General features: G+C 36.3%; 2 protein-coding genes across 11 annotated transcripts in view; both read left to right on the plus strand.

Moving 5' to 3' along the window:
• Nucleotides 1-26,500, plus strand: part of LOC124391113 (complement factor H-like) — a 56,155-nt gene that overhangs the window by 19,707 nt on the left and 9,948 nt on the right. For 2 of the 6 annotated variants that reach the window (XM_046857466.1, XM_046857469.1), the window contains 3 exons: nucleotides 5-196; nucleotides 7,159-7,350; nucleotides 8,092-8,283. The exons of 2 other annotated variants lie outside the window; for them this stretch is intronic. In XM_046857466.1, the coding sequence (XP_046713422.1) occupies nucleotides 5-196; nucleotides 7,159-7,350; nucleotides 8,092-8,099 (392 nt within the window). In that variant the 3' untranslated portion in view covers nucleotides 8,100-8,283. Of the gene's footprint in view, nucleotides 1-4; nucleotides 197-7,158; nucleotides 7,351-8,091; nucleotides 8,284-26,500 lie in introns of those variants that run through there. 2 more of the 6 variants (XM_046857468.1, XM_046857471.1) reach the window with 1 other exon arrangement.
• Nucleotides 12,269-22,986, plus strand: LOC124391115 (complement factor H-like). Of its 5 annotated transcripts, none has more exons than XM_046857473.1 (6): nucleotides 12,269-12,403; nucleotides 14,382-14,573; nucleotides 14,865-15,053; nucleotides 15,312-15,503; nucleotides 22,490-22,681; nucleotides 22,853-22,986. In XM_046857473.1, coding segments are annotated over exons 1-6 (834 nt in total). In that variant the 5' UTR covers nucleotides 12,269-12,336; the 3' UTR covers nucleotides 22,855-22,986. The 5 variants fall into 5 exon arrangements, 4 of the variants coding, with proteins under 4 accessions (XP_046713429.1, XP_046713428.1, XP_046713431.1 ...); XM_046857472.1 differs by having other exon boundaries at nucleotides 12,273-12,403; nucleotides 14,862-15,053; XR_006926907.1 differs by lacking the exon at nucleotides 12,269-12,403 and adding an exon at nucleotides 13,303-13,512 and having other exon boundaries at nucleotides 14,862-15,053.

The raw sequence follows: 26,500 nt of genomic DNA on the forward strand, positions 1-26,500 counted from the left end.
ACAGTGGATGAAACCAAAAAATGCCTGAACCCTGACCAAGAAATAAATAATGCACATCTGGATGAAGCAATATCGAAGGCACAATATCTGGACGGCAGCCAAGCAAAATACAAGTGTAAAGATGGCTTTCAGTTTAAAAATCAGTCCTATGCTACATGTTCTGCAGGACATTGGAATTACCCACAATGTATTCCAGGAAAGTAGCAGAAAAATCAGTCACCATTTACAAAAATCAACAACAACAGCAAAATCAAAGTCTTGTATTATTAGTAATAGCCAAGCACTGGGCTTCATTGGAATCATGCCATCCATCATGCTCAGCACTTGAGTTATTTTATTGCCTAGAAATACTATTATTTTTAATGATCCTTCAATATAACTTATACATTATACAGCCAAGTCCTAATTTAGATTCAATTGTGTTCTAAACCCAGCAATATTTTTCAAGCAGAATTAGAGATTCTTTTCTGCAAGTGTCAAAATGTATCTATACCCCAGGTCCATAAATATTGGCACATTGACATAAATAAAGATTAAAAAACTTTAATCTTTTTTCCCTGTCAATCAGAGCAAATAAGATAAAAAATGTAGCTGAAAGCTTTTGTTTAAAGGTGCAGCTTACTCCAAAATCATTAGAAATATATTTTGGCACTAAAAGTACATGTAATTGCACAATTGGCTACTCAGCTGTTCCATTATCAAATTAGCAAATACTATGACCACATTATCTTACTTAAATATAAGTGCTGAAATTCAAAATAGAAGGAAAAATCTAGTTGAAATTAATTGCAAGATTTGTAATCTTTTACTGAACTTTATCCAAAATAGCATCATTGTCTAGTAATAGTACTAATTTCTGCTGTTTAAAACCCGATAAGCTCCACTCCCAGACTCTGGCTCAGTTACTTGTCATATTCACCACTCAATTATTTCATCATGTAAAAATATGGAATAGTCCACAATGTTGAAAATGCATTAATATTGCAAAAAAAATACCATTGAAAATTATTGTCATTTTAATAAATACAGTTACTTCCAAACATGACAAAGTTGTTATTAGTTTTAGCTGTTTATCACAACATTTAAAACATTGTTAAGCTGAAAAATAAACACATCTATTGCAAAAACATTAGGTGTGGTCAAACCAACTATATGGGACCGGAAGACTAGTTTAAAGTTTGCAAATAAATATCTAAAAAGCCTGTAAAATTATTAAAGAAAATCCTTGGGACAAATGAGTCAAAGATTAACTTGTGCCAGAATAATAGAGAAAGAAAATGAAAAAAAAAAAAGAAATTTGTGTGCATGGCTGCCAAAGAAACTGGTTCCCTTGTATTTAAGATTGTATTTAAGATTGTATTTAAGATTGTATTTAAGATTGTATTTAAGATTGTATTTAAGATTGTATTTAAGATTGTATTTAAGATTATTAGCTTGTGCATTTGTTTTTGGTTATTTAAAAGAGAATATAATATTTTTTAATAATAATAATAATAGTGTAATCCTTAACAACTTCTATAAACATTTTCTTTCCCCAAAAAGGAAAGATGGATAAGCAACAACAATTTATGTAGCAGTTCATAAGTCATTATTTTGGACAGCACTGCTTAAGTTTATGTATGTTTTAAGGCATTTATTTATACATTCCTTCATCCTCCACAACATCTTAGCGGGTCTGGACTTTGATTTGGCCATTTCATTGACTTTCTTCTTCACCCATTCAAATCTGATTTGCTGGTTTACTTGAAACCCATTTGCAGACCAGTTCATGCTGCTTGGTAGATGGCTTTTCTTGGTTTTCGTTAATCCTCTGAATATTAAAAGGTCTGACATTTGACAGAATTTGCATTGAAGAATGTCTTGGACCTTTTCCATTTCTATATTCCTCTCATTGTAGAATGCTGAACTACAAAATGTATGGAGATAGCCTCATAACCCTTTCCAGACATTTAAAATTATTAAAGAAAATCCTTGGGACAAATGAGTCAAAGATTAACTTGTGCCAGAATAATAGAGAAAGAAAATGAAAAAAAAAAGAAATTTGTGTGCATGGCTGCCAAAGAAACTGGTTCCTTGTATTTAGGATTGTATTTAAGATTGTATTTAAGATTGTATTTAAGATTGTATTTAAGATTGTATTTAAGATTGTATTTAAGATTGTATTTAAGATTGTATTTAAGATTGTATTTAAGATTGTATTTAAGATTGTATTTAAGATTGTATTTAAGATTGTATTTAAGATTGTATTTAAGATTGTATTTAAGATTGTATTTAAGATTGTATTTAAGATTGTATTTAAGATTGTATTTAAGATTGTATTTAAGATTGTATTTAAGATTGTATTTAAGATTGTATTTAAGATTGTATTTAAGATTGTATTTAAGATTGTATTTAAGATTATTAGCTTGTGCATTTGTTTTTGGTTATTTAAAAGAGAATATAATATTTTTTAATAATAATAATAATAGTGTAATCCTTAACAACTTCTATAAACATTTTCTTTCCCCAAAAAGGAAAGATGGATAAGCAACAACAATTTATGTAGCAGTTCATAAGTCATTATTTTGGACAGCACTGCTTAAGTTTATGTATGTTTTAAGGCATTTATTTATACATTCCTTCATCCTCCACAACATCTTAGCGGGTCTGGACTTTGATTTGGCCATTTCATTGACTTTCTTCTTCACCCATTCAAATCTGATTTGCTGGTTTACTTGAAACCCATTTGCAGACCAGTTCATGCTGCTTGGTAGATGGCTTTTCTTGGTTTTCGTTAATCCTCTGAATATTAAAACCCGATAAGCTCCACTCCCAGACTCCCCGGCTCAGTTACTTGTCATATTCACCACTCAATTATTTCATCATGTAACAATATGGAATAGTCCACAATGTAGAATATGCATTAATATTGCAAAAAATACCATTGAAAATTATTGTCATTTTAATAAATACAGTTACTTCCAAACATGACAAAGTTGTTATTAGTTTTAGCTGTTTATCACAACATTTAAAACATTGTTAAGCTGAAAAATAAACACATCTATTGCAAAAACATTAGGTGTGGTCAAACCAACTATATGGTACTGGAAGACTAGTTTAAAGTTTGCAAAGAAATATCTAAAAAGCCTGTAAAATTATTAAAATGAGCTAAACAGTTACAGCTAAATACAGTATTTGTATCACTTCCCCTGTTGCACCTGCCATCTACTGAACTACTGTAAAACCAAGTAAGCATTGTGAATTAGTTGATTAGTTGATGGGTCTCTGCCTGATGATGAATAGTAACGTATGAGGTGGTATCAAAAAGTTTCAAAACTACTTTGGTTTACAAGAAAGTACTGTATTTATCTGTGTTTACACGCAATCACCTTTAAAAAAAGTCATCTTGCACAGCAATACAGTACTCCAGGCACACCAGCCATTTCTGAACTTTGTCCTGCAAGTTTTCTTTTCTGAATCGTGTCAAAAATCTTCTGTGATTCGAGTTGGATCTCTACAATAGATTCAAAATGGCAAACTTTGAGCTGGATCTTTATCTACCAGAGGAGAGAAGTCCACAGGAGCCAAATCTGGCTAGTAGGGAGGGTGTGCGGAAGTAAGATCATGTGGATTGTCCTCTGACGATCATCCTGCACAAGATTCTGAATAGTTTTGACATTTTCGGAGGTTGAGCACATTGAAGGCCTTTCTGATCTCTCGTCACTTTTCAGTGATGTTCTTCTGCTCTTGAAGCACATGTGCCACTGAAAACACCTTGAACGACTCATTTTTGCATTGTCATATGTCAAACGTATGTCATGTCAAATGTCTCTGTGGCAGATTTTCACAGTTCCACACAGAATTTCATGGTTGCTTATTGTTCTAACTTGCTGTCCATGATGAAATCACAAATGTATTTTATTTCATTATCACAAAGTATCTATAAAGTTCCACCATTATTATCAATATATAAAATTGCAAATTTCGCTAATGGTATATTTGACAAACATTTATTATAGTGTCATGATAGTTTTTATTACATGTTAATTATTATTATTATTATTATTATTATTATTATTATTATTATTATTATTATTATTATTATTATTATTATTATTATTATTATTATTATTATTATTATTATTATTATTATTATTATTATTATTATTATTATTATTATTATTATTATTATTATTATTATTATTATTATTATTATTATTATTATTATTATTATTATTATTATTATTATTATTATTATTATTATTATTATTATTATTATTATTATTATTATTATTATTATTATTATTATTATTATTATTATTATTATTATTATTATTATTATTATTATTATTATTATTATTATTATTATTATTATTATTATTATTATTATTATTATTATTATTATTATTATTATTATTATTATTATTATTATTATTATTATTATTATTATTATTATTATTATTATTATTATTATTATTATTATTATTATTATTATTATTATTATTATTATTATTATTATTATTATTATTATTATTATTATTATTATTATTATTATTATTATTATTATTATTATTATTATTATTATTATTATTATTATTATTATTATTATTATTATTATTATTATTATTATTATTATTATTATTATTATTATTATTATTATTATTATTATTATTATTATTATTATTATTATTATTATTATTATTATTATTATTATTATTATTATTATTATTATTATTATTATTATTATTATTATTATTATTATTATTATTATTATTATTATTATTATTATTATTATTATTATTATTATTATTATTATTATTATTATTATTATTATTATTATTATTATTATTATTATTATTATTATTATTATTATTATTATTATTATTATTATTATTATTATTATTATTATTATTATTATTATTATTATTATTATTATTATTATTATTATTATTATTATTATTATTATTATTATTATTATTATTATTATTATTATTATTATTATTATTATTATTATTATTATTATTATTATTATTATTATTATTATTATTATTATTATTATTATTATTATTATTATTATTATTATTATTATTATTATTATTATTATTATTATTATTATTATTATTATTATTATTATTATTATTATTATTATTATTATTATTATTATTATTATTATTATTATTATTATTATTATTATTATTATTATTATTATTATTATTATTATTATTATTATTATTATTATTATTATTATTATTATTATTATTATTATTATTATTATTATTATTATTATTATTATTATTATTATTATTATTATTATTATTATTATTATTATTATTATTATTATTATTATTATTATTATTATTATTATTATTATTATTATTATTATTATTATTATTATTATTATTATTATTATTATTATTATTATTATTATTATTATTATTATTATTATTATTATTATTATTATTATTATTATTATTATTATTATTATTATTATTATTATTATTATTATTATTATTATTATTATTATTATTATTATTATTATTATTATTATTATTATTATTATTATTATTATTATTATTATTATTATTATTATTATTATTATTATTATTATTATTATTATTATTATTATTATTATTATTATTATTATTATTATTATTATTATTATTATTATTATTATTATTATTATTATTATTATTATTATTATTATTATTATTATTATTATTATTATTATTATTATTATTATTATTATTATTATTATTATTATTATTATTATTATTAAGGCATTTATTTATACATTCCTTCATCCTCCACAACATCTTAGCGGGTCTGGACTTTGATTTGGCCATTTCATTGACTTTCTTCTTCACCCATTCAAATCTGATTTGCTGGTTTACTTGAAACCCATTTGCAGACCAGTTCATGCTGCTTGGTAGATGGCTTTTCTTGGTTTTCGTTAATCCTCTGAATATTAAAAGGTCTGACATTTGACAGAATTTGCATTGAAGAATGTCTTGGACCTTTTCCATTTCTATATTCCTCTCATTGTAGAATGCTGAACTACAAAATGTATGGAGATAGCCTCATAACCCTTTCCAGACATCCAGACATTTAAAATTATTAAAATGAGCTAAACAGTTACAGCTAAATACAGTATTTGTATCACTTTCCCTGTTGCACCTGCCATCTACTGAACTACTGTAAAACCAAGTAAGCATTGTGAATTAGTTGATTAGTTGATGGGTCTCTGCCTGATGATGAATAGTAACGTATGAGGTGGTATCAAAAAGTTTCAAAACTACTTTGGTTTACAAGAAAGTACTGTATTTATCTGTGTTTACACGCAATCACCTTTAAAAAAAAGTCATCTTGCACAGCAATACAGTACTCCAGGCACACCAGCCATTTCTGAACTTTGTCCTGCAAGTTTTCTTTTCTGAATCGTGTCAAAAATCTTCTGTGATTCGAGTTGGATCTCTACAATGGATTCAAAATGGCAAACTTTGAGCTGGATCTTTATCTACCAGAGGAGAGAAGTCCACAGGAGCCAAATCTGGCTAGTAGGGAGGGTGTGCGGAAGTAAGATCATGTGGATTGTCCTCTGACGATCATCCTGCACAAGATTCTGAATAGTTTTGACATTTTTGGGGGTTGAGCACGTTGAAGGCCTTTCTGATCTCTCGTCACTTTTCAGTGATGTTCTTCTGCTCTTGAAGCACATGTGCCACTGAAAACACCTTGAACGACTCATTTTTGCATTGTCATATGTCAAACGTATGTCATGTCAAATGTCTCTGTGGCAGATTTTCACAGTTCCACACAGAATTTCATGGTTGCTTATTGTTCTAACTTGCTGTCCATGTTGAAATCACACACATGGTAAAACCACCTCATAATATCAACAAATAGTCCAACTGAGCCAAAATGTATTTTATTTCAATATCACAAAGTATCTATAAAGTTCCACCATTATTATCATTAGATAAAATTGCAAATTTCGCTAATGGTATATTTGACAAACATTTATTATAGTGTCATGATAGTTTTTATTACATGTTAATTATTATTATTATTATTATTATTATTATTATTATTATTATCTTTAGTATTAGTGATATTAATTACAATTATTGTAATAAAAATTCTGACTGGATAAGTAACTTGATGATTTAATGTTGGTTATAGTGACTAACTTCCAAGGATGCCCTCTGCCTGAAAATAATATTAATAATGCAACTTGGAGCAGAGCAAATCGGAAGGCATACTATACGGAAGGTGACACAACAGAATATAGGTGTAATGAAGGCTTTCGCTTTGAAGCGCAATCCTTTGCCAAATGTTCTGCAGGAAAATGGACTTACCCACAATGCATAGAAGGTAAGTAGCAGACCGTCATTTATCATTTTATAAGAGAAAAAATAGTGAACAAACAAAAATAGACCTCATATTCTTGGCATTTGCCCAGTCCTGGTCTTTAGCATTGGAGCAACACCATCAATTTGACTCAGAACTTGCCTATAATACGATTATCTTTATGTTTAGTCAGCACTTATTTAACAGGTTTAGTTAGCTTTTGTTAGACAGATGTACAGAATATGAGCACTTAATGGCTCTCTTGTTTACTAAAACAGAAAACATTTATTAGTCAAAAAACATCATAAGGTGTGTGCTCCTTCCCTCTCATTTCCAAATATGTACTATTACCTCATTGTCTCACTGGCATGTATTATAAGTAGATGAAAGCCTAGGTGAAATTGTCTTAAAAACTGATTAAAAAAAAAAATGTAAAACAAATCCTTCAAAGATAAAAAAAAAAAAACAGGAAAATCTCCTTTCCACTCAGTAACTTAAAATTACCATAAAATTACTTTACTATGTAACAACATGGGATAGCTCACTACAATAATGAATGGAGGGTAGGACTGTTGATAGTAAACAGATTTACACATAAACAGATAAACACATTTAATTACACTGTCAGCAGTTTAGTTTCATAAGATATCAACATAAAATCCATATCTTGCTCTTTTTTATATATTAATATAGATTAGGGTTTAAATGGACAATGTGGGATTTTTTGTTGATTTGGCAATACCACCCTGTTCAATTTCTTTTCAGATTCCTGAGGATGAGACAGCTCTCAGTCAACAACTATTCCCTGGAGACAAATAAATCTATTATAAACACAGTTAATACATAAAATACAGGCATCATATATAGAACATAGAGCTATAACTTTTTTCACATCATAATTGCCTTGTTTGTATATTACACCTGGTTTGGGGAATTAAAATTCAATTGACAAAATAATGGCTTGAGTTTTATTTTTGATTTTTTACATGAATGAAATAGTTTTTTTCCTAGATAATTTTACAAGAAAAACAATTTCGAGCAATTTGTAAGTCATTCTTTTTGTACAAAATATTGTTAATGGCAAAATTATGGATATTGCTATGCAGATCAAAAATCGTCTATGTATAACATGTTCATTTATACACGATTCAGCCCTTTTTCCCACCATTTTTTTTTTGTGCAGTATAAGATTTAGTAAAATCATTATTCCAGCCTGACAATGTGATGTGTGCATCATGTGGAGATCATGAGAACACTTCATAGTTCTTATGACAAATGCTATAATATCCACAATCTTTGTCTTTTTACAGCCTATTACAATATCCATTGTCGAAAACATCATTACAAATTTACCAATACACTTCCACATTACAATAGTGAAATATACAGTAAATTAATATCATAAAGACTATTTACAGTATAACTACAGTGGCTAACAGTCTACCTGTACCCAAAACAAGGCAACAAGCATTCGTATGATAATTTCTCGGCAATTACAACCTCTTTCCCATTTTATATCTGAGAATAGTTGCATTGAAAATTAAAGGGGGGGCTTTCTGGCTGATGGAGCTGGTGTTGGGTCTCCACATAGGATCCATCGATGATCAGTAAAGAATGGCAACAACCACCTTTGTATTAACAGCTTGCAGTTGGAATAAAGCTCTGCATGTAAGCACCAATCACTGAACAGCAAATCTCAACAATAATGGAACTATGATGAATGGACTGTGCCACCCAGATGAGGATGAGGTTCTCTTTTGAGTCCGGTTCCTCTCAAGGTTTTATCATCAAACATCTTTGAGACTTTTTTACTTGCCACAGTCACCAATAGCTTGCTTATTATCAAGTTATAAGAAAAAAACATACACCTCGCATTCCAACTTCATAACCTTTTTTTAGCTCTGTGAAGCTGCTTTGGGACAATGTCCATTTTCAAAAGTACTATACAAATATAACTAAATTGATTTTAATAGAATTTTTACAACCAGGGCTGTGAATCATCAATAAAAAACATAAATAAACTTTCTATCGGCTTCTCCCATCAGGGGTCGCCACAGCGGATCATCCGTATTCATAATCCGCATGTTTGATTTGATTATTATGAGTTGATTATTATGAGTGGATTATTATGAGTGGATTATTATGAGTGGATTATTATGAGTGGATTATTATGAGTGGATTATTATGAGTGGATTATTATGAGTGGATTATTATGAGTGGATTATTATGAGTGGATTATTATGAGTGGATTATTATGAGTGGATTATTATGAGTGGATTATTATGAGTGGATTATTATGAGTGGATTATTATGAGTGGATTATTATGAGTGGATTATTATGAGTGGATTATTATGAGTGGATTATTATGAGTGGATTATTATGAGTGGATTATTATGAGTGGATTATTATGAGTGGATTATTATGAGTGGATTATTATGAGTGGATTATTATGAGTGGATTATTATGAGTGGATTATTATGAGTGGATTATTATGAGTGGATTATTATGAGTGGATTATTATGAGTGGATTATTATGAGTGGATTATTATGAGTGGATTATTATGAGTGGATTATTATGAGTGGATTATTATGAGTGGATTATTATGAGTGGATTATTATGAGTGGATTATTATGAGTGGATTATTATGAGTGGATTATTATGAGTGGATTATTATGAGTGGATTATTATGAGTGGATTATTATGAGTGGATTATTATGAGTGGATTATTATGAGTGGATTATTATGAGTGGATTATTATGAGTGGATTATTATGAGTGGATTATTATGAGTGGATTATTATGAGTGGATTATTATGAGTGGATTATTATGAGTGGATTATTATGAGTGGATTATTATGAGTGGATTATTATGAGTGGATTATTATGAGTGGATTATTATGAGTGGATTATTATGAGTGGATTATTATGAGTGGATTATTATGAGTGGATTATTATGAGTGGATTATTATGAGTGGATTATTATGAGTGGATTATTATGAGTGGATTATTATGAGTGGATTATTATGAGTGGATTATTACATGAACGAAATAGTTTTTTCCTAGATAATTTTACAAGCAAAAGAATTTGTAAGTAATTCTTTTTGTACAAAATATTGTTAATGCCAAATTATGGATATTGCTATGCAGATCAAAAATGTTATATGTATAACATGTTTCATTTATACACGATTCAGCCCTTTTTTCCACCATTTTTTTTGTGCAGTATAAGATTTAGTAAAATCATTATTCTAGCCTGACAATGTGATGTGTGCATCATGTGGAGAAAATGAGAACACTTCATAGTTAATTCTTATGACAAATGTTATAATACCCACAATCTTTGTCTTTTTACAGCCCATTACAATATCCATTGTCGAAAACATCATTACAAATTTACCAATACACTTCCACATTACAATAGTGAAATATACAGTAAATTAAAATTATAAAGACCATTTACAGTATCACTACAGTGGCTAACAGTCTACCTGTACCCAAAACAAGGCAACAAGCATTCGTATGATAATTTCTCAGCAATTATAACCTCTTACCCATTTTATATCTGAGAATAGTTGCATTGAAAATTAAAGGGGGGGCTTTCTGGCTGATGGAGCTGGTGTTGGGTCTCCACATAGGCTCCATGGATGATCAGTGAAGAATGGCAACAACCAACTTTGTATTAACAGCTTGCAGTTGGAATAAAGCTCTGCATGTAAGCACCAATCACTGAACAGCAAATCTCAACAATAATGGAACTATGATGAATGGACTGTGCCACCCAGATGAGGATGAGGTTCTCTTTTGAGTCCGGTTCCTCTCAAGGTTTTATCATCAAACATCTTTGAGACTTTTTTACTTGCCACAGTCACCAATAGCTTGCTTATTATCAAGTTATAAGAAAAAAACATACACCTCGCATTCCAACTTCATAACCTTTTTTTAGCTCTGTGAAGCTGCTTTGGGACAATGTCCATTTTCAAAAGTACTATACAAATAAAACTGAATTGATTTTAATAGAATTTTTACAACCAGGGCTGTGAATTATTAATCAAAAACATAAATAAAACTTTCTTTCGGCTTCTCCCATTAGGGGTCGCCACAGCGGATCATCCGTATTCATGATCCACATTTTCGATTCGATTATTATGAGTGGATTATTATGAGTGAATTATTGAGTGAATTATTATGACTTCACCTAAATGAAGATCTGTTTAAATATTATTAGCACAAATTCAGCTAAATCCAAATTTTATCTTTAAAACGTCAAAAAAATATTTGCAAATGCAACTCAACCCTTACATCATCGGACAGGTTTAACTCTCATATGTGTGGAAATGTCTTTAATTTGTAATACAGTGACATATTAAAAAATCCTTTTCTCCTTCTCACAACAGTTTGGGAAGGAAATTTCCCATCACAATGCCACCCTGTTTATTTGCAGAATTTGGTGTACTTGGTAAATTTAAAGTGGATTTCACAGAGTTATCTTTGGCAGGAGGTCTACTGGTCAGGCCTTTTTTTTTTTTTTTGACCCGACATCAGTGGCAACATTTTACATACATTTTAATACTCCATTGATAATCCAACTGAGAGCAATTGAAAATATTCATGTGCATACCCCAGCTAATTAATATGGTGGCTAATTACAATAAAAAGCAGCACTGTCAATGTTGTAATGCTATAAATCATAGTTTTATGATCTGTGTTTTTAATGTGCTTTTAATTTGTGTTTTTAATTTTTTTATTCTACATTGTTTCAAAAATCACTTTGTGCTTTTTTCTCCAGAACACACCTGGAGGTCATGGTTACTTGTGTACAATGTCAAGAACAGTTATACGAAACAACATAAACAGTCTTACGAAATAATTTATTTTCCATCATAGCAATTATATTTACAGTAAGCCCTACAAAGACGTGTGCAGAAATGGGTGTGTTCAAGGTGGGAAATTTTAACCCTGACTAATGTTTTTAGATTATAATGCCTGAGTTAACCTACTAAACAAGAACAATGGAGCCAAGTCTTGTTGTCCTGTATCTGTTTTTCTGGGCCAGTGTTTATACCTCAGCATATGATGGTAAGAATAATATTTCTATTTTATTTATTGTCATTAAAATGTGTATTGTCTGATGTATATAAGACTTATACAACAATTTTCCCCTGATTATGGTACAGACTTTCCAAGTGTTTGTACACTCAAGCCCTACTTTATCCTGCATTATAACTCATTAATACAAAAAATGATTTTTTTTTTTTTTACTTTTTAAGTAGTTATTTTAAAGATACCAGAAGGACACAAAAAGCTAAATAAATAAAAAACACAAATAGATTATGTTTAAAAATTAGATATGAAGATCAGGTTTACATTAAAAAGTGGCTTCATCAAAAGATCATATTTACAGTATTTTAATAGCTGTTTATTTGTTAGACAGAACTTCATGGCAAAGGCTCTGCATTAAAACAATAAGCTTTTGTAACAGCACTAGTGGAGTCTCCAACATCTTTTAATTCAGCCACACTTAATTATTGACGCGAGGTTTAGACTCTCTACTACAGATGATTTTGAAGGGGAATTGTAGATGTACTGTAAAATCAACAACATGTTTTATTTACTACTTTAAATAAATAATACATTTAATAATCAAATAGTTTTTTTTTTTTTTTCAATTTTATGTAATTTATCAGTGCAAACTCTGTTTTGAAATGTTATTCCAAACTTTTGATCAGATTTTTTCGCGAGTTACTCTTACTCCAGTTCCAAATGAAAAGTGTCAAGGTCATGAGTGCCAAGGTCGCGAGTATCGAGGTTCCATTTTGTGTGTATATATATATATATATATATATATATATATATATATATATATATATATATATATATATATATTATTATTATTATTATTATTATTATTATTATTATTATTATTATATTACCGTTTTTACCTAAACATTTTCTTGACTTTATTTATTAACTTGTTTGATTTGATGTTTATTACAGTTGATGAAAATCTTAGATGCCCAGACCCTGAGCGACAAATAAATAATGCCATTTTGAAAGAGCAAATCTGAAGAAATAATATCAGGAAGGCAGCACAGTACAATACAAGTGTAAAGCAGGCTATTACTTTGAAAATGGGCTCCAAGCCACATGTTTAGCAGGAAAATGGGATTACCCACAATGCATATCATGTAAGTAGCAAACCATTATTGTCAAGAAAAAAATCTAAACAACCAAACAAAGCACAAAACAGCACTTAATATGCTTAGCAGTATTCCAGCACAGGACTTCAGCATTGGTGCCATGCCAACTATCGCACTCAAGTAATTGGAGAAGTAGTGGTAGTAGTAGTAATAATAATAATAATAATAATAATAATAATAATAATAATAATATTGTTTTGACATTAACATGTTTCTGACTGTATATGTTAACTTGTTGATGATTTGGCATTTTGATTATTGTGGGTGGAAACCTTAGATTCCTTGATCCTGAGCAAAAAAAAAAATAATGCAATTCTGAAGAAAACAAATCTGAAGGCATACTTTCAAAAAGGCAACACAGTACAGTACAAGTGTAAAGCAGGCTATTAATTTGAAAATGGACCCTAAATGGCATGTTTTGCAGGAACATGGGTTTACCCACAATGCATATCATCTGAGCTTCTTAAGAAAAATTAAACTAAATGAAATACAGCACTTTATATGTTTAGTAATATCCCAGCACTAAACTTTAGCATTGGCACCACACCTTCCATCATTTATTACCAAATATATGATCATCTTAAATGGTCACACCTTTGACATTTTGAAGTTTAGTTACAGCCTAGTGAAAAAAACGATACAAAACAAACAAAAAAAAAAAAACAGGTGTACATTGACTTAATTATACATCCAAATCCTGATTTGGTTTTGATTGTGTTGTATACTTAACATTAATGTTTCTGAAATTTAGATTACTATATTCATAATAAAATATATTCATTATTGCAAGGTCTTTAACAATTTGTTGACTGTACATATATGTTAACCTTATAATGATTGTGGGTTTTCTTTTATAGTGGGTGAAAATCTTAGATGTCGAGACCCTAAACGAGTGATAAATAATGCAATTCTGAGGAGAATAAATCTGAAGGCGTACTATCAGGAAGGTGGCGCAGTACAATACAAGTGCAAAGAGGGGTATTACTTGGAAAATGGGCCCCTAGCCACATGCACTGGAGGAAAATGGAATTACCCACAATGCATACCATGTGAGTCAGAAACCAACAAAAAGAAAAAAACACTCCCATCATCTCACACCCTGCTACCCATTTCTTTATCTAGATTCATGAACCATGAATCATGATGTCTTTATGTATATTATTATAATTAGTAGAAGGAGTATGAGTAGTAGTAGCATTTCTATTTGTATTATTATTGCTACTACTACTATTGATATGTGTACTACTAGTAATCTATATATAAATTATATTTATTATAATTAATATTGCTGTTTTTTTTTCATTAACGTTTTCATGCTGATTTGATGTTTATTACAGTAGTTGAAACTCTTAGATGCCCAAACCCAGAGCAAGAAATAAATAATGCAATTATAAAGAGAATTCATCCAAAAGCATACTATCTGGAAGGTGCCACAGTACAGTACAAGTGTAAAGCAGGCTATAACTTTGAAAATGGGCCCCAAGCCACATGTTTCAGAGGAAAATGGGATTACCCACAATGCATAATGTGTGAGTAGCAAATTGTCATTGTTGAAAAATATATACACTATCCATTTTACTAACCAAACCAACCATGGTTTTTCAAACAAAAAAAAAAAAGTACTTGGCTTTGATAAACATTTAGGTCCTGATTTGAATTTACACTCATCATTGATATTTTACAGCAATTTGAGAGTCTTTCCTTATCATAATATTGTATAATTATTATCACTGTTTAACATTTTTTTCTGAATGTTTATTTTAACTTGGATTTTATGTTGATTATAGTTGTTGAAAACGTTAAATGCCCAAAGCCCGAGAGACAAATAAATAACGCATTTCTGTATAGAGCATATCAAAGGGCATACTATCTGGAAGGTGCCACAGTACAGTACAAGTGTAAAGCAGGCTATAACTTTGAAAATGGGCCCCAAGCCACATGTTTCAGAGGAAAATGGGATTACCCACAATGTATACCATGTAAGTAGCAACTCATTTATATATATATAAGATTAAGAATATAGATTTAAAAAATAAAAGCCTCTTGACTTGACTTGATATATACAGTATGTGTATATATATATATATACTGTATATATCAAGTCACTGTTAAAATTAACTTTTTAGTTACTTTTTTAAATAACTTTCTTTAATGTTCCCATTAATGCCCTTTTATGTGTTATGGTCTATACAAACACAAAACTCACTTAAACACAAAGTAATTTTTAAACACTATTTTATTTAAGTCAGACCAGCACAAACTGAATATATCACAAGGATTTCTGAAATAAATAACAAAACAAGCTGAATAAAAACTAAAGTGGCTTCTGCATCATAAAAGCTGTTGTGTTGAGCTCTTAAAAATGTTCTTTCACAGCTTAAGTATGAAAACTATCAACAATGTAGAACAGAACACCGGGTTAGCTTCTAGCTTCATCGAGGCATGAAGTTTCTGGAGGTGCTGCTATCGCAGTAGATACGAGCTTCGAAACAGATAGACAGAGCTTACATTTGACTAAAAAGTCAAATGGCGCCTCGACTCGCCATTACTGCCGCACAGACCTGAATAAACGGAGACACGCCCACAGTGCGTCTTCTTCGTGTTTACAGTGGTTCATCCACCAATCCTACAATGCGTCTCTGCTGTAAACAGGTTAGACTGTAGTCTACACTTCAGCCGGAATTAATTCATTTAAAAAAGTAACGGGTAACGCACCATACGGTAACGGTAACAGAGTTACTTTATTTAAAATGTAACACGTTACAGTATTAGTTACTGTCAAAAGTACCTTCGTTATAGTAATGCGTTACTAGTCCAACACTGTCCAACACTGTATTTACCATTATAAAAATTTAGGTTGTGAGATGGATAGTGTGAAAGCTGGCACAGAATTTTGTACCCTGTCCGCTTCACACTAGGTCAGGGTCAGCAGTGGAAACTGGGTGGTGTAGAGTTTCAATGGATATTTAAATTTGTTTTGCAAAGCCCACATCAGGCATGCATCCAATGTTTTTGTTTTTTTGACATCTGAATCTAATGTAGGGTAGGCATGTAAATAAATATCCTGCACTTTTTGATTTAAGTGGATCATAACAGATCAAAAGTTAATTCATATTCAAGACTATGCAGACAAGTAAGTGGGCCTAACATTTTCTAGTCTAGCAGGGAGAACATTATGATTACTGGTGTCAAAAGCTGCACTAGGTTCAAACAATACAGGCAAGGAGACATGGCCCTGACCAGAAGTCAATAGCAGGCCTTTTTTTCACTTTACCTAGTGCTGTCTCTGGGCTATAATAAGCCTTGAATCCTCACTGGTACATTTCATAAATGGTACACCTATGTTATGCAGGTATGAGCATACCAGCTATGATATAATTTTTGGAACCAGTGCTAATGGAAGGATGTATTCTTTTTAGAACAGTTTCAAATGCTTCAGTAATTATTTGTTTAAAGAAACATGTAGTTAAGGGATATAGAACATTGATGATTTTGTTGTGGCAAATAAATAAAATCAATTCACTCAAATGGAAAAAGTTTGACTCAACCAGGATTCTTCTGATCTACTGGTTGTACTTATTAAATAATATAAGTTCTTGCTGCCCATGAAACAGTAAGCAAAGTTAGTTAAGGAAATCATAGGTATAACCTGGAGATTAGCACTCAAGTAGATTAAATTAATAGTCCTGAGCAAAGATTTGGAGTAATAGTCTGCTAATTTTGTATTTAGTTTTTGCTTTAAAATCATTTCATACAGCTAAAATTAAACTAATCTTTAAATAAACTTTATAATTGTCTTATGTATGTTCTTGTTCTAGGTATTTCAATTCATTGCTTTTTTCTTTTTATACAAAAAACCCTGGTTGAACCTATAATTTAATTATTCATTTTAAATACTTATTATGAAAATCTAATAGCACGTTTTATTATGTTAGTACTAAGAAAAAACGTTCATTCATTCCTTAATAATTTAAATCTGAGTTATTTTGTGAAACTATTAGATTTATTCAATTTCAATATGACAGAATACCCATAATGACTTAATATTTTTACATTATTAATATGTACTTTTTTGCTTAAACTTATATATAGTGTGTGTTGTATGTGAGTTCCCCTTCAGGAACTCGAGCTGCGTCGAAACGCTATGGGAACGCCCCTGCGTGACCACGCTCTGAACCACGTGTGAAATCTAGCCAATAGGCAAGCCGTGACGTCATAGACAGGCGACGTCGCGTAAACCAGGAAGCTACAAGATGGCTGTGCGGTGGTAGCGACATTAGCTTCTGCTCGTTCAGGTAAGCGCTTTGAGTGTGTTATCTGTGCAGTCATGAGCTTATATGCAGGCAAAATTCCGTCTGCGTGTCTCCTGCTTGCCCCGATTCATTTCGGGGGGGGTGACACGCAGCCGATGTGTTGTTTGCTTAGCTTAGGAGCGTGCTTAGTCGGCTCTCGAGGGTATCGGTTGTTAGCATTTTAGCCGTGCGGCTATGCGCTCCCGGCTGCAAGGCGAGCTCCCGTTCCCCGGGGATTGCGCTCGTTTGGCGGTTCCTTCTCCGGTGTGTGTGACGCGGTGCTCCGTATTCTTCCTCCTAGGTGGGTAAATTTTCGGGGAGCGCTCTCCGAGGTGAGCGTTCTTCCTCGCGGCTTTGGCTCTCGATGGTATCGGCTGTTACCATTTAGCCGTGTGGCTATGCGCTCCCGGCTGCTAGCCGAGCTCCCATCCCCTGGGGATTGCGCTCGTTTGGTATCGGTTCTTTTCCCGGTGTGTGTGACGCGGTGCTCCGTATTTCTTCCTCCGAGGTGGAATAAATTTCGGGAAATTAGGGGAAGCATGCCTGGCGGCTGCTTCTTCTCCCGGTGCGGGCGGCGCAGCATTACATGTCTCTCTCTCCGAGGAGGATGAGCTGGTGGATGCTGGCGAGCCTGCGGACTCCTCACAGCCTGTGCTGTATATGGAGCTCCTTGAGGTTGTGGCACGGGCCGGGTCCGAGCTGGATTAGCTTGGCCGGTCGTGTGGCAGGAGCAGCGCGCACCAGTGAGCTGGTTGTGCGTTTCCTGCACTGTGTCACAGCCTCAGCGCCTCCCCTGATCTGCACACCGAGGTGTCTGGGTCCTGGGAGGCCCGTGGACGCGCGTGCTTTTCCGATGTTCTTTCGCTGTGCGCGAATGTTATTGGAGCTGCGTGGCGTGGCTACGGGACGTTGCCGCTTGTGGTAGAGACGCTAGCTAGCTATCTCTCCCCGAGTGTTGCATCTGTGACGGCTATCGGTTTGCCTACGAAGCGCCGCTTGGCTCTGGTGGGTAGCGCTTCGCTGCAGGTCAGGCTACAGGTTGCTTCCACACGAAGAGTGTGTTGCAGGCATACCAGGCTGGCCTGCTATGGGGGATGATGCGAGCTTCCTTCTGAGCGTCATGGTGTCCCTCCTGGCCTGACCTGGTGACGCTGTGGGTAAGGGCGATTGCTGGCGGGTTCAGGAGACCGCGGTGGCATTTCAGTGGTAGTTCCTTGCTGCTCCGATGGGGCTGCTCGGCGGCAGCCGCGCCCTGGTACGTCCAGGCACAGCGAGATAGCCCGGTGAGACAGTGTTGCCACCCGACTCCGCGGGGAGGTCCTAGGGGCCCCTGGCGACTCTCTAGGCCCGAGGAGGGGCTGGACGGCCTGAGGGTCGTCCTCGCCTCTAGTGAACGGGCTGTGGTGCATAGGCCTGATGGCTTGCATCTTGGAGGGCGGTGTGCGCCTCATGCTACAGTGCTCGTCCCTCCCTGGCACCACCGGGAGGCCGGTCTGTCGGCCCTGCCACAGGGTGTTCAGGACGCTGCCTCCCTCTAGCGGTTAACTCCCTTATTTCCGCCCGACAGTTCGTTGCGGATGAGAGTCATCCGCCGCCTCTCAGGGGGCTTCCAGGGCCGTAGTACGCTGCTCCTGCCGTTCGGGTTCAAGAGGACTGTCTGTTAGCCCTGCCACAGGTCGTGTTCAGGGCGCAGCTTCTCCAGCGGTTTGCTCCCCGTATTCCGCCCGTATGATCGCTGCGGACGGGGGGTTCCGCCACCTCTCAGGAGGTGTGGTCGGCTGCAGAGCACCGCTCCAGCCGCTCTGAGTGGGTCGGGGGCCAGCCCCGAGGGGTTGGTTCTCCCTGTGGAGACTTTCTGTCTGTAGGGCTGTCTGGAGTCTCTCGGGGGTCCTGCGTACTGTGGAGAAGGGCTGCGTGATTCGGTTCGCATCTTCTCCTCCCCGGCTCGACGGGGTGTGTCCCACCCTGGTGGGACCCGTGCAGGCTCTGGTCCTGGAACAGGAAGTGCGCACACTCCTGGGGAAAGGGGCCATCGAGGTGGTTCCCCCCCTCAGTTTGCGAGTCAGGCTGCTACAGCCCGTGCTTCGTTGTTCCGAAGAAGGACGGTGGGTTGCATCCCATTCTGGATCTCCGCTACTTGAACCACTCACTTTTGAGGCTCGGGTTCAGGTTTCTCATTTAGAGAGGTCGTGTCTCAGGTCAAGTCCAAGGACTGATTTGTCATACGCTAGATCTGGAGGTTGCGGGCTCCCATGCAGCCGTCCTTCACCGCGCACGGGAGGTTCCTGAGGTTGCTTTCGGGGCGAAGCTTACCAATATCGGTCCTTCCGTGCGGCCTAGCGCCCTCACCCCGTGCCTTTACAGAGTGCGTGAATGCAGCACTGACCCCGCTGCGGCTTCAGGGCATCCGCATTCTGTATTATATCAGCGATTGGTTGATGGTGGCTCGTTAGAGCACCTGGCGGTTTGGCATTGAGGTGCTGTTCCCGCCTGCATGAAGGTACTGGAGTTCGGACTGAGACGCCGGGTAGTCTGTACTTTTCCCAGCGCGGAGGGCCACTTTCCCAGCGTGGTGTGGGACTCGGCCGAGTTGCGGGCACGGTTGTCTCCCGCCCGGTTTGTAGTCATGCTCACTGCAGTCAGGAGGGTTGGGGCAGGCCGCCTAGTCACTGTGAGGCAGTTCCAGAGGCTGCTGGGTCTCATGTCTGCAGCGTCCGCATGTGGCCCCTCCAGTGGTGGCTCCGGGGCAGAAGGGTTCTCCCCCTGAGGGAGTCTGTATCGTCACATCAAGGTCTCACGGTGTGCTGTTTGAGCCTTGGTTGCATGGTAGAACCTTACGTTCTGTCCCGAGGCCCCGTTTTAGGGACTCCTTGTCGTCGCGTAATGCTAACGACGGATGCTTCCATCACGGGGTGGGGAGCGGTCATGAGTGGCCACTCCGCCCAGGGTCTGTGGAGCGGCCCGCGTCTCTTGTGGCACATAGGTTGCGGGAGGTGCTGGCAGTGTTGTTGGGGTTACAACACTTTCTCCCAGTCCTTAGAGATCGCTATGTGTTGGTCCGCTCGGACAATACTGCGGTGGTCTCGCACATCGACCACCGGGGGGACCTCCGGTCTCGCCCTTGCAAGCAACGGGCGCAGGAGGTCCTCTTGTGGTCCCGGGACGAACTCCTCTCATTTAGAGCCGGTTACATCCCGGGACGGTTGGATGTCTGAGCAGACGCCCTGTCGAGACAGTGGCTGCCGTGGGAAGGTCTTGGCCGAGGCTACGCCTGTACGCCTTTCCCCCGATTGCGCTGCTCTCGGGAGTTCTGGGATAGGTTCGCCGGTAGGGAGTCTGTCTCCTCTGGGTAGCACCTTGTTGGCGGGCGGAACCCTGGTTCACCCCCGCCCGGTGTTGTGGAGACTGTGGCCCCTGAGGGGGCACGGTTTGTAGCGGCTGTTCTCTCTACCGAGGTAGTAGAGGCCCCTCTCCACTCCAGAGCTCCCTCCATGAGGAGGTCGTACGCCGCACGATGGCGACTGTTCGCGTCACGGTGTGAGCACCATGACTTGGACCCAGATGACTGCCCGGTCGGTTCAGTTCTGGTGTTTTTGCAGGTACAGTTTGCCGCAGGGTTAACCCCTTCGACCCGGAGGGTTTCCGTGTTTGCTGGGTAGGTCCCATTGGTGACGCGTTTCCTCCGCGGCGCCCGGAGGCTGTGGCCCGGGACACGACTCAGAGTGCCTGTCTGGGACTTGGCAGTTGCCTCGTCCCACCTGGAGTTGCCCCCTGGCATGGCCAGAGTGTTCTTACACGAGGCTGGGTGCTCCCACACGATGTGTCGTGTTACAGGCATTCTGCCCTCCTCTGTTATAGCCCCCGACCAGGGGTTACGAGATCCGGCTGTGTCCAGTGCGAGCACTGGGTGCTTATCTCCACAGGACGAGTCCTTGGAAGTGGTCGGTGCAGTTGTTCGGCTGCGAGTCCTGGTCCCCGGTCAGGGCTCGCCCTGCCGGAGTGTGGCGGCCTCTGCAGCCGGGTCCACATGAGTGTCACTCCGGGACGTCTGTGATGCTGCGGGTTGGTCCACCCCGCTGACCTTCGTCAGGTTCTATGGCCTCGACCTCGGAGCCACCCCGGGCTCCTCTGTCCTGCGTGCTGGTGCCGAGGCCCTCACTCTTTCGGCAGGGTCTGGTCAGTGGGGCGTGATTGGACACTCGTTCCCATAGCGTTTCGACGCAGCTCGAGTTCCTGAAGGGGAACGTTTTAAAGTTACGAACGTAACCCTAGTTCCCAGAGGGAACGAGACGCTGCGTCTCCGTGCCACACTCCCTGCATCCCTGCGGCGCTTACCTTCTCTCTTTGCAGAAGCTAATGTCGCTACCACCGCACAGCCATCTTGTAGCTTCCTGGTTTACGCGACGTCGCCTTTCTATGATGTCACGGCTTGCCTATTGGCTAGATTTCACACGTGGTTCAGAGTGTGATCACGCAGGGGCGTTCCCATAGCGTTTCGATGCAGCGTCTCGTTCCCTCGGGGAACTAGGGTTACGTTCGTAACCTTGAGACGTTATTGTATATATATATATATATATATATATATATATATATATATATATATATATATATATATATATATATAAACAATAAATACGTGTTTAAATTTGTTAAATATTTGGTGTTTGTTATAGTGGCTCAAAACCCTAAATGTCCAGACCCTGAGCGACAAATAAATAATGGCATTTTAAAAAAAGGAAATCTAAAGGCGTACTATCAGGAAGGCAGCACAATACTATACAAGTGTAAAGAAGGATTTTACTTTGAAAATGGCCCCGAAGCCACATGCTCTGCAGGACAATGGATTTACCCACGATGTCTTCAATGTGAGTAGCAAATAGTCATTCTGAAATAAATCTTTTGTAAAGTAATTACTGTTATAACCATCAAATCTAGATTTAAATTTGCAGAAATGTAATCTTACTCTTTATGGATAGCAATACTTACAATTATTAATAACTACAAACTGAAAATGTATCCTGTCCATTTCATTTTAGAATCCATCGGAAATTGAAACATTACTCAAGGAACAATCATTGCTGAAGTCAAAGAAATGTACATAAATAATGGTCAATCGAAAATATTTCATAAACAGATCAAAAATATATTTGTAGCTAAAGTGCTTTAATGGAATTGATTGATTGATTAATTGATTGATTGATTGATTGAAAATTAATTTGAATTTGTTTTTAGAAAAAATATTTATTATTATATATTATTATTATATATTATGATCATTATAGTCTCAATCATACTGTATTTGTCTAATATGACACTTTTCATGTTTTTTTAAGGATATGTAGTTTCCAAAATAAGACATATAATGTTCTACTTTAACAGGTTTTGTCATTTCATAAGTATTATAGTAAGTCAATAAAAACATAATAATAAAAAAAATATTTTTTAGCTGTTTATCATTCTTTTCTTGGAAAATATTACAGGCCATCTTACACAGAAGGTGCCATATTCAGTGGTACATGAAGTGTATTTAGTAATAAGTTTTTACCAACATTGTGCATATTGCTATTCAGACCTAAGATGATTCTGACTATTTTTTGTGCGATAATAATTAAAGGTCAATATAAATATCACCAGCAATTTCTAACAGTCTCACCTGTAATCACAATATGTCATCATTTATTCATGTAAGAACATCAAAAAAATCTGGAACTTCAGTCTGAGGCCATTTTATTTTTATAAATCTGACACAATTAATTATAACAGTATCATATCCAGGAAATGGACACCAAGTGATCACTAAATCATCAAGTATCTAAATCAAAGATAATGTTTGTCATCAGGACAGAACATTATTTTTTATTTATATATTTATATTTTTTTATTAATTCATAAACTAAGCTGGAGTATATTTTTAAGTATAACATAGTGCTTGCTTAGTTCAAACTACAAATCACGGAAAATCAGCAGATCCTATGAAGAATTAAATGCATGATACGTATAATAGGCTATATCAGAGGAGAAATGCATCTTTTTTACTTATTTATGTCCTTCAGTTGGTAAAATCAAACTGTTAACTCTAATAATGTGATGCATCCACAAATTATTCCTCAAGCAAGATAAATTTAAGTCATATTTTAAGTTATCTTTTATTTTATTTTCTTAAACTTATGTTTTGTGTTAATTTCCTGAAATGAGCACTATACCAAAACATACAGTTAATTAAAATAAATGTAATAAACAAATAATCTATATAATATGCACACAAGTCAAAAGAAAATCAGCTAAAGATCTTCAAAGATAAAATGACACAATCATTATTCCCAGGGCTTTGAAAGGACAGAAGTTGGGCTTTATATATGTACAGTGTCGATTCCGTAAATGTTATAGGCCGTCATGCGGGCAACTTGTGTGGACTAACACACAATCATTAACCACAGAGGATACTGTTTTGGATAAATTCAGTATTCAAGTCCTGCAAACATCCAACCACATGTTCTTGGCATATCATGCTAACAAGGATCCCATTTAGAAAAAAGTCAAACAGGCAGATTAGCAGACAACAGAAAAACCTAATCCCCTACGTTGCACAGTTGACAGTGGTCCACAATTTAAGTGCACAAATGTAAACGACTCACTTTCTCTTTTGTGAGAGAAAGATGAGTTAGTTTGCTAACATTTAAAGAAAATAATGATCAGTTTTGAATACAAGAATGAATGGCAAACCTGTTTTTAGTACTTTACCTTTCTGGTCATTCCGTCTAAATATATTGTAATCATTTAGCCCATTTCAATTAAAATTTTTTTTTTATTATTTGTATAGCACTTTTAACAATGAGCATTGTCTTAAAGAACACACACAATATTCATACACTATTCATACATTTACTTATTCTATAGTCCCCAGCTTTATTTGCGCCACGGTTTCATGTCAGACAATATTTTCACGGACCGCACTTTAAGTTGCATGTCATGATGCTTCCCTCAGTCACGTCTTACCTACCATCCGCTACCTTCTTAAAGGGGGTGCTCTGGCCAGTAACACATAATACATTACCTCTAAATTGAAAATCCCTAAGCTAGCAAAATTAACAAAAAAACAACACAGTGGATTCACTTACGTTCAGGATTGCTTACTTTCAGTGAATTACTTACGTTCTGTGGATTATATCCGTTTCGTGGAAGCATGATAGCATTACTTCAGCTTCCGACTCACGGTCACAACCCTGACAGAAGGTCTGACCTTTATAAAGAAAAGAAAATCGCTCTGGCGCGGTGGATCAGCAACCCGTTTCTGCATCGGATTTTTTCCGTAAACCCGCTACCGCTCATCCTGGATCATGCTCGCCGGCTCCGGAGCACCTCAGAGAGCTCAATGGAATTTCTGGCTCGCTTCTCCGGCGAAATGGTTGAGTGGGGCGGATTTTACGGAGCGCCGGCATGTATGTGGATTTGCATTCATCCCAATTTCCCTCTGAACGAGCCAAAATCACATTCTGCATTTCTCTCCTGTCTGGGGGGACTCTTTCTGGGGCCTGGAGAGTGTGGAGCGTGAACGAGGGCAACCCTTGTTCCGTCCAGCATCCCGCCAAGCGTGCCGCTCCGGTCCAGCGTCCCGCTGAGCGCTGCTCCATTCCAGCATACCACCGCTCAGCTTCAGTATTCCTCCGAGCGCGTCTCTCCACTCCAGTGTTCCTCCAAGCGCGTGTCTCCGCTCCAGTGTTCCGCTGAGGGCACTGCTTCGCTCCAGTGTCCCGCCGAGGGTGGCGCTCTGCGCCAGTGTTCCGCCGAGGGTGTCGCTTCGTTCCAGTGTTCTGCCGAGGGTGCCGCTCCGCTCCAGTGTTTTTCCGAGGGTGTCGTAACGCCGCCCGGCCCCGAAGAGGACATCATAACGCCGCCCGGGGGCCAAAAAGACATCGTATCGCTGGCTGGCTGCGAAACGGACGTTGTACTGTTGCCTGGCTATGAAAAGGATGTTGTTGCGCCGCCTGGCTTCCAAGGGATCGCCTTACCGCCAGCAGGCCGCAAAAAGGAGACCATGACAAGACCAGAACATTGTCCCCAAACTCCTTAGAAGGCGACGTCTCGCTTCCACACTCCCCAGAAGGCGACATCTTGCCTCCAAGCTCCTCAGAAAGTGATGTCTCGCATCCAAGCTCCTCAGAAGGCGACGTCTCGCCTCCAAGCACCTGAGAAGGCGACATCTCGCCTCCAAGCTCCTCAGAAGGTGACGTCTCACCTCCAAGCTCCGCAGAAGCTCCTCTGAGACCTAAGTGGTCACCATGGGGGTCTTCGATTCACCCCCTGTACAGGCTAGCATACCGGATCCTCCTGTGGTCCCAAAAGAAACTTCTTTCACTGAGAGCCGTTCACATCCCGGGCTGGTTGAATTGGAGAGCAGAAGCCTTCGTCTGTACGCCTTCCCTCCCATCGCGCTGCTCCCGGGAGTTCTGGTGAGAATCCACCAGGATGGAGTACGTCTCCTCCTGGTAGAACCCTGTTGGCCAGGCAGACCGTGGTTTGTGGACCTGCTGTCCCTTCTCTAAGGACCTCCTTGGGATATTTCTCCCGGAAGGGAATCTCCTCTCACAGGCCAGGGGAACCCTGGTTCACCCCTGAGTTATAGAAGCTGTGACTTCTAGCAGCTGGTCTCTCTACTGTCGTAGTTGAGACCATTCTCCATTCCA

Source organism: Silurus meridionalis, chromosome 9, assembly GCF_014805685.1.
Source record: "Silurus meridionalis isolate SWU-2019-XX chromosome 9, ASM1480568v1, whole genome shotgun sequence".
NCBI classification, from domain to species: domain Eukaryota; kingdom Metazoa; phylum Chordata; class Actinopteri; order Siluriformes; family Siluridae; genus Silurus; species Silurus meridionalis.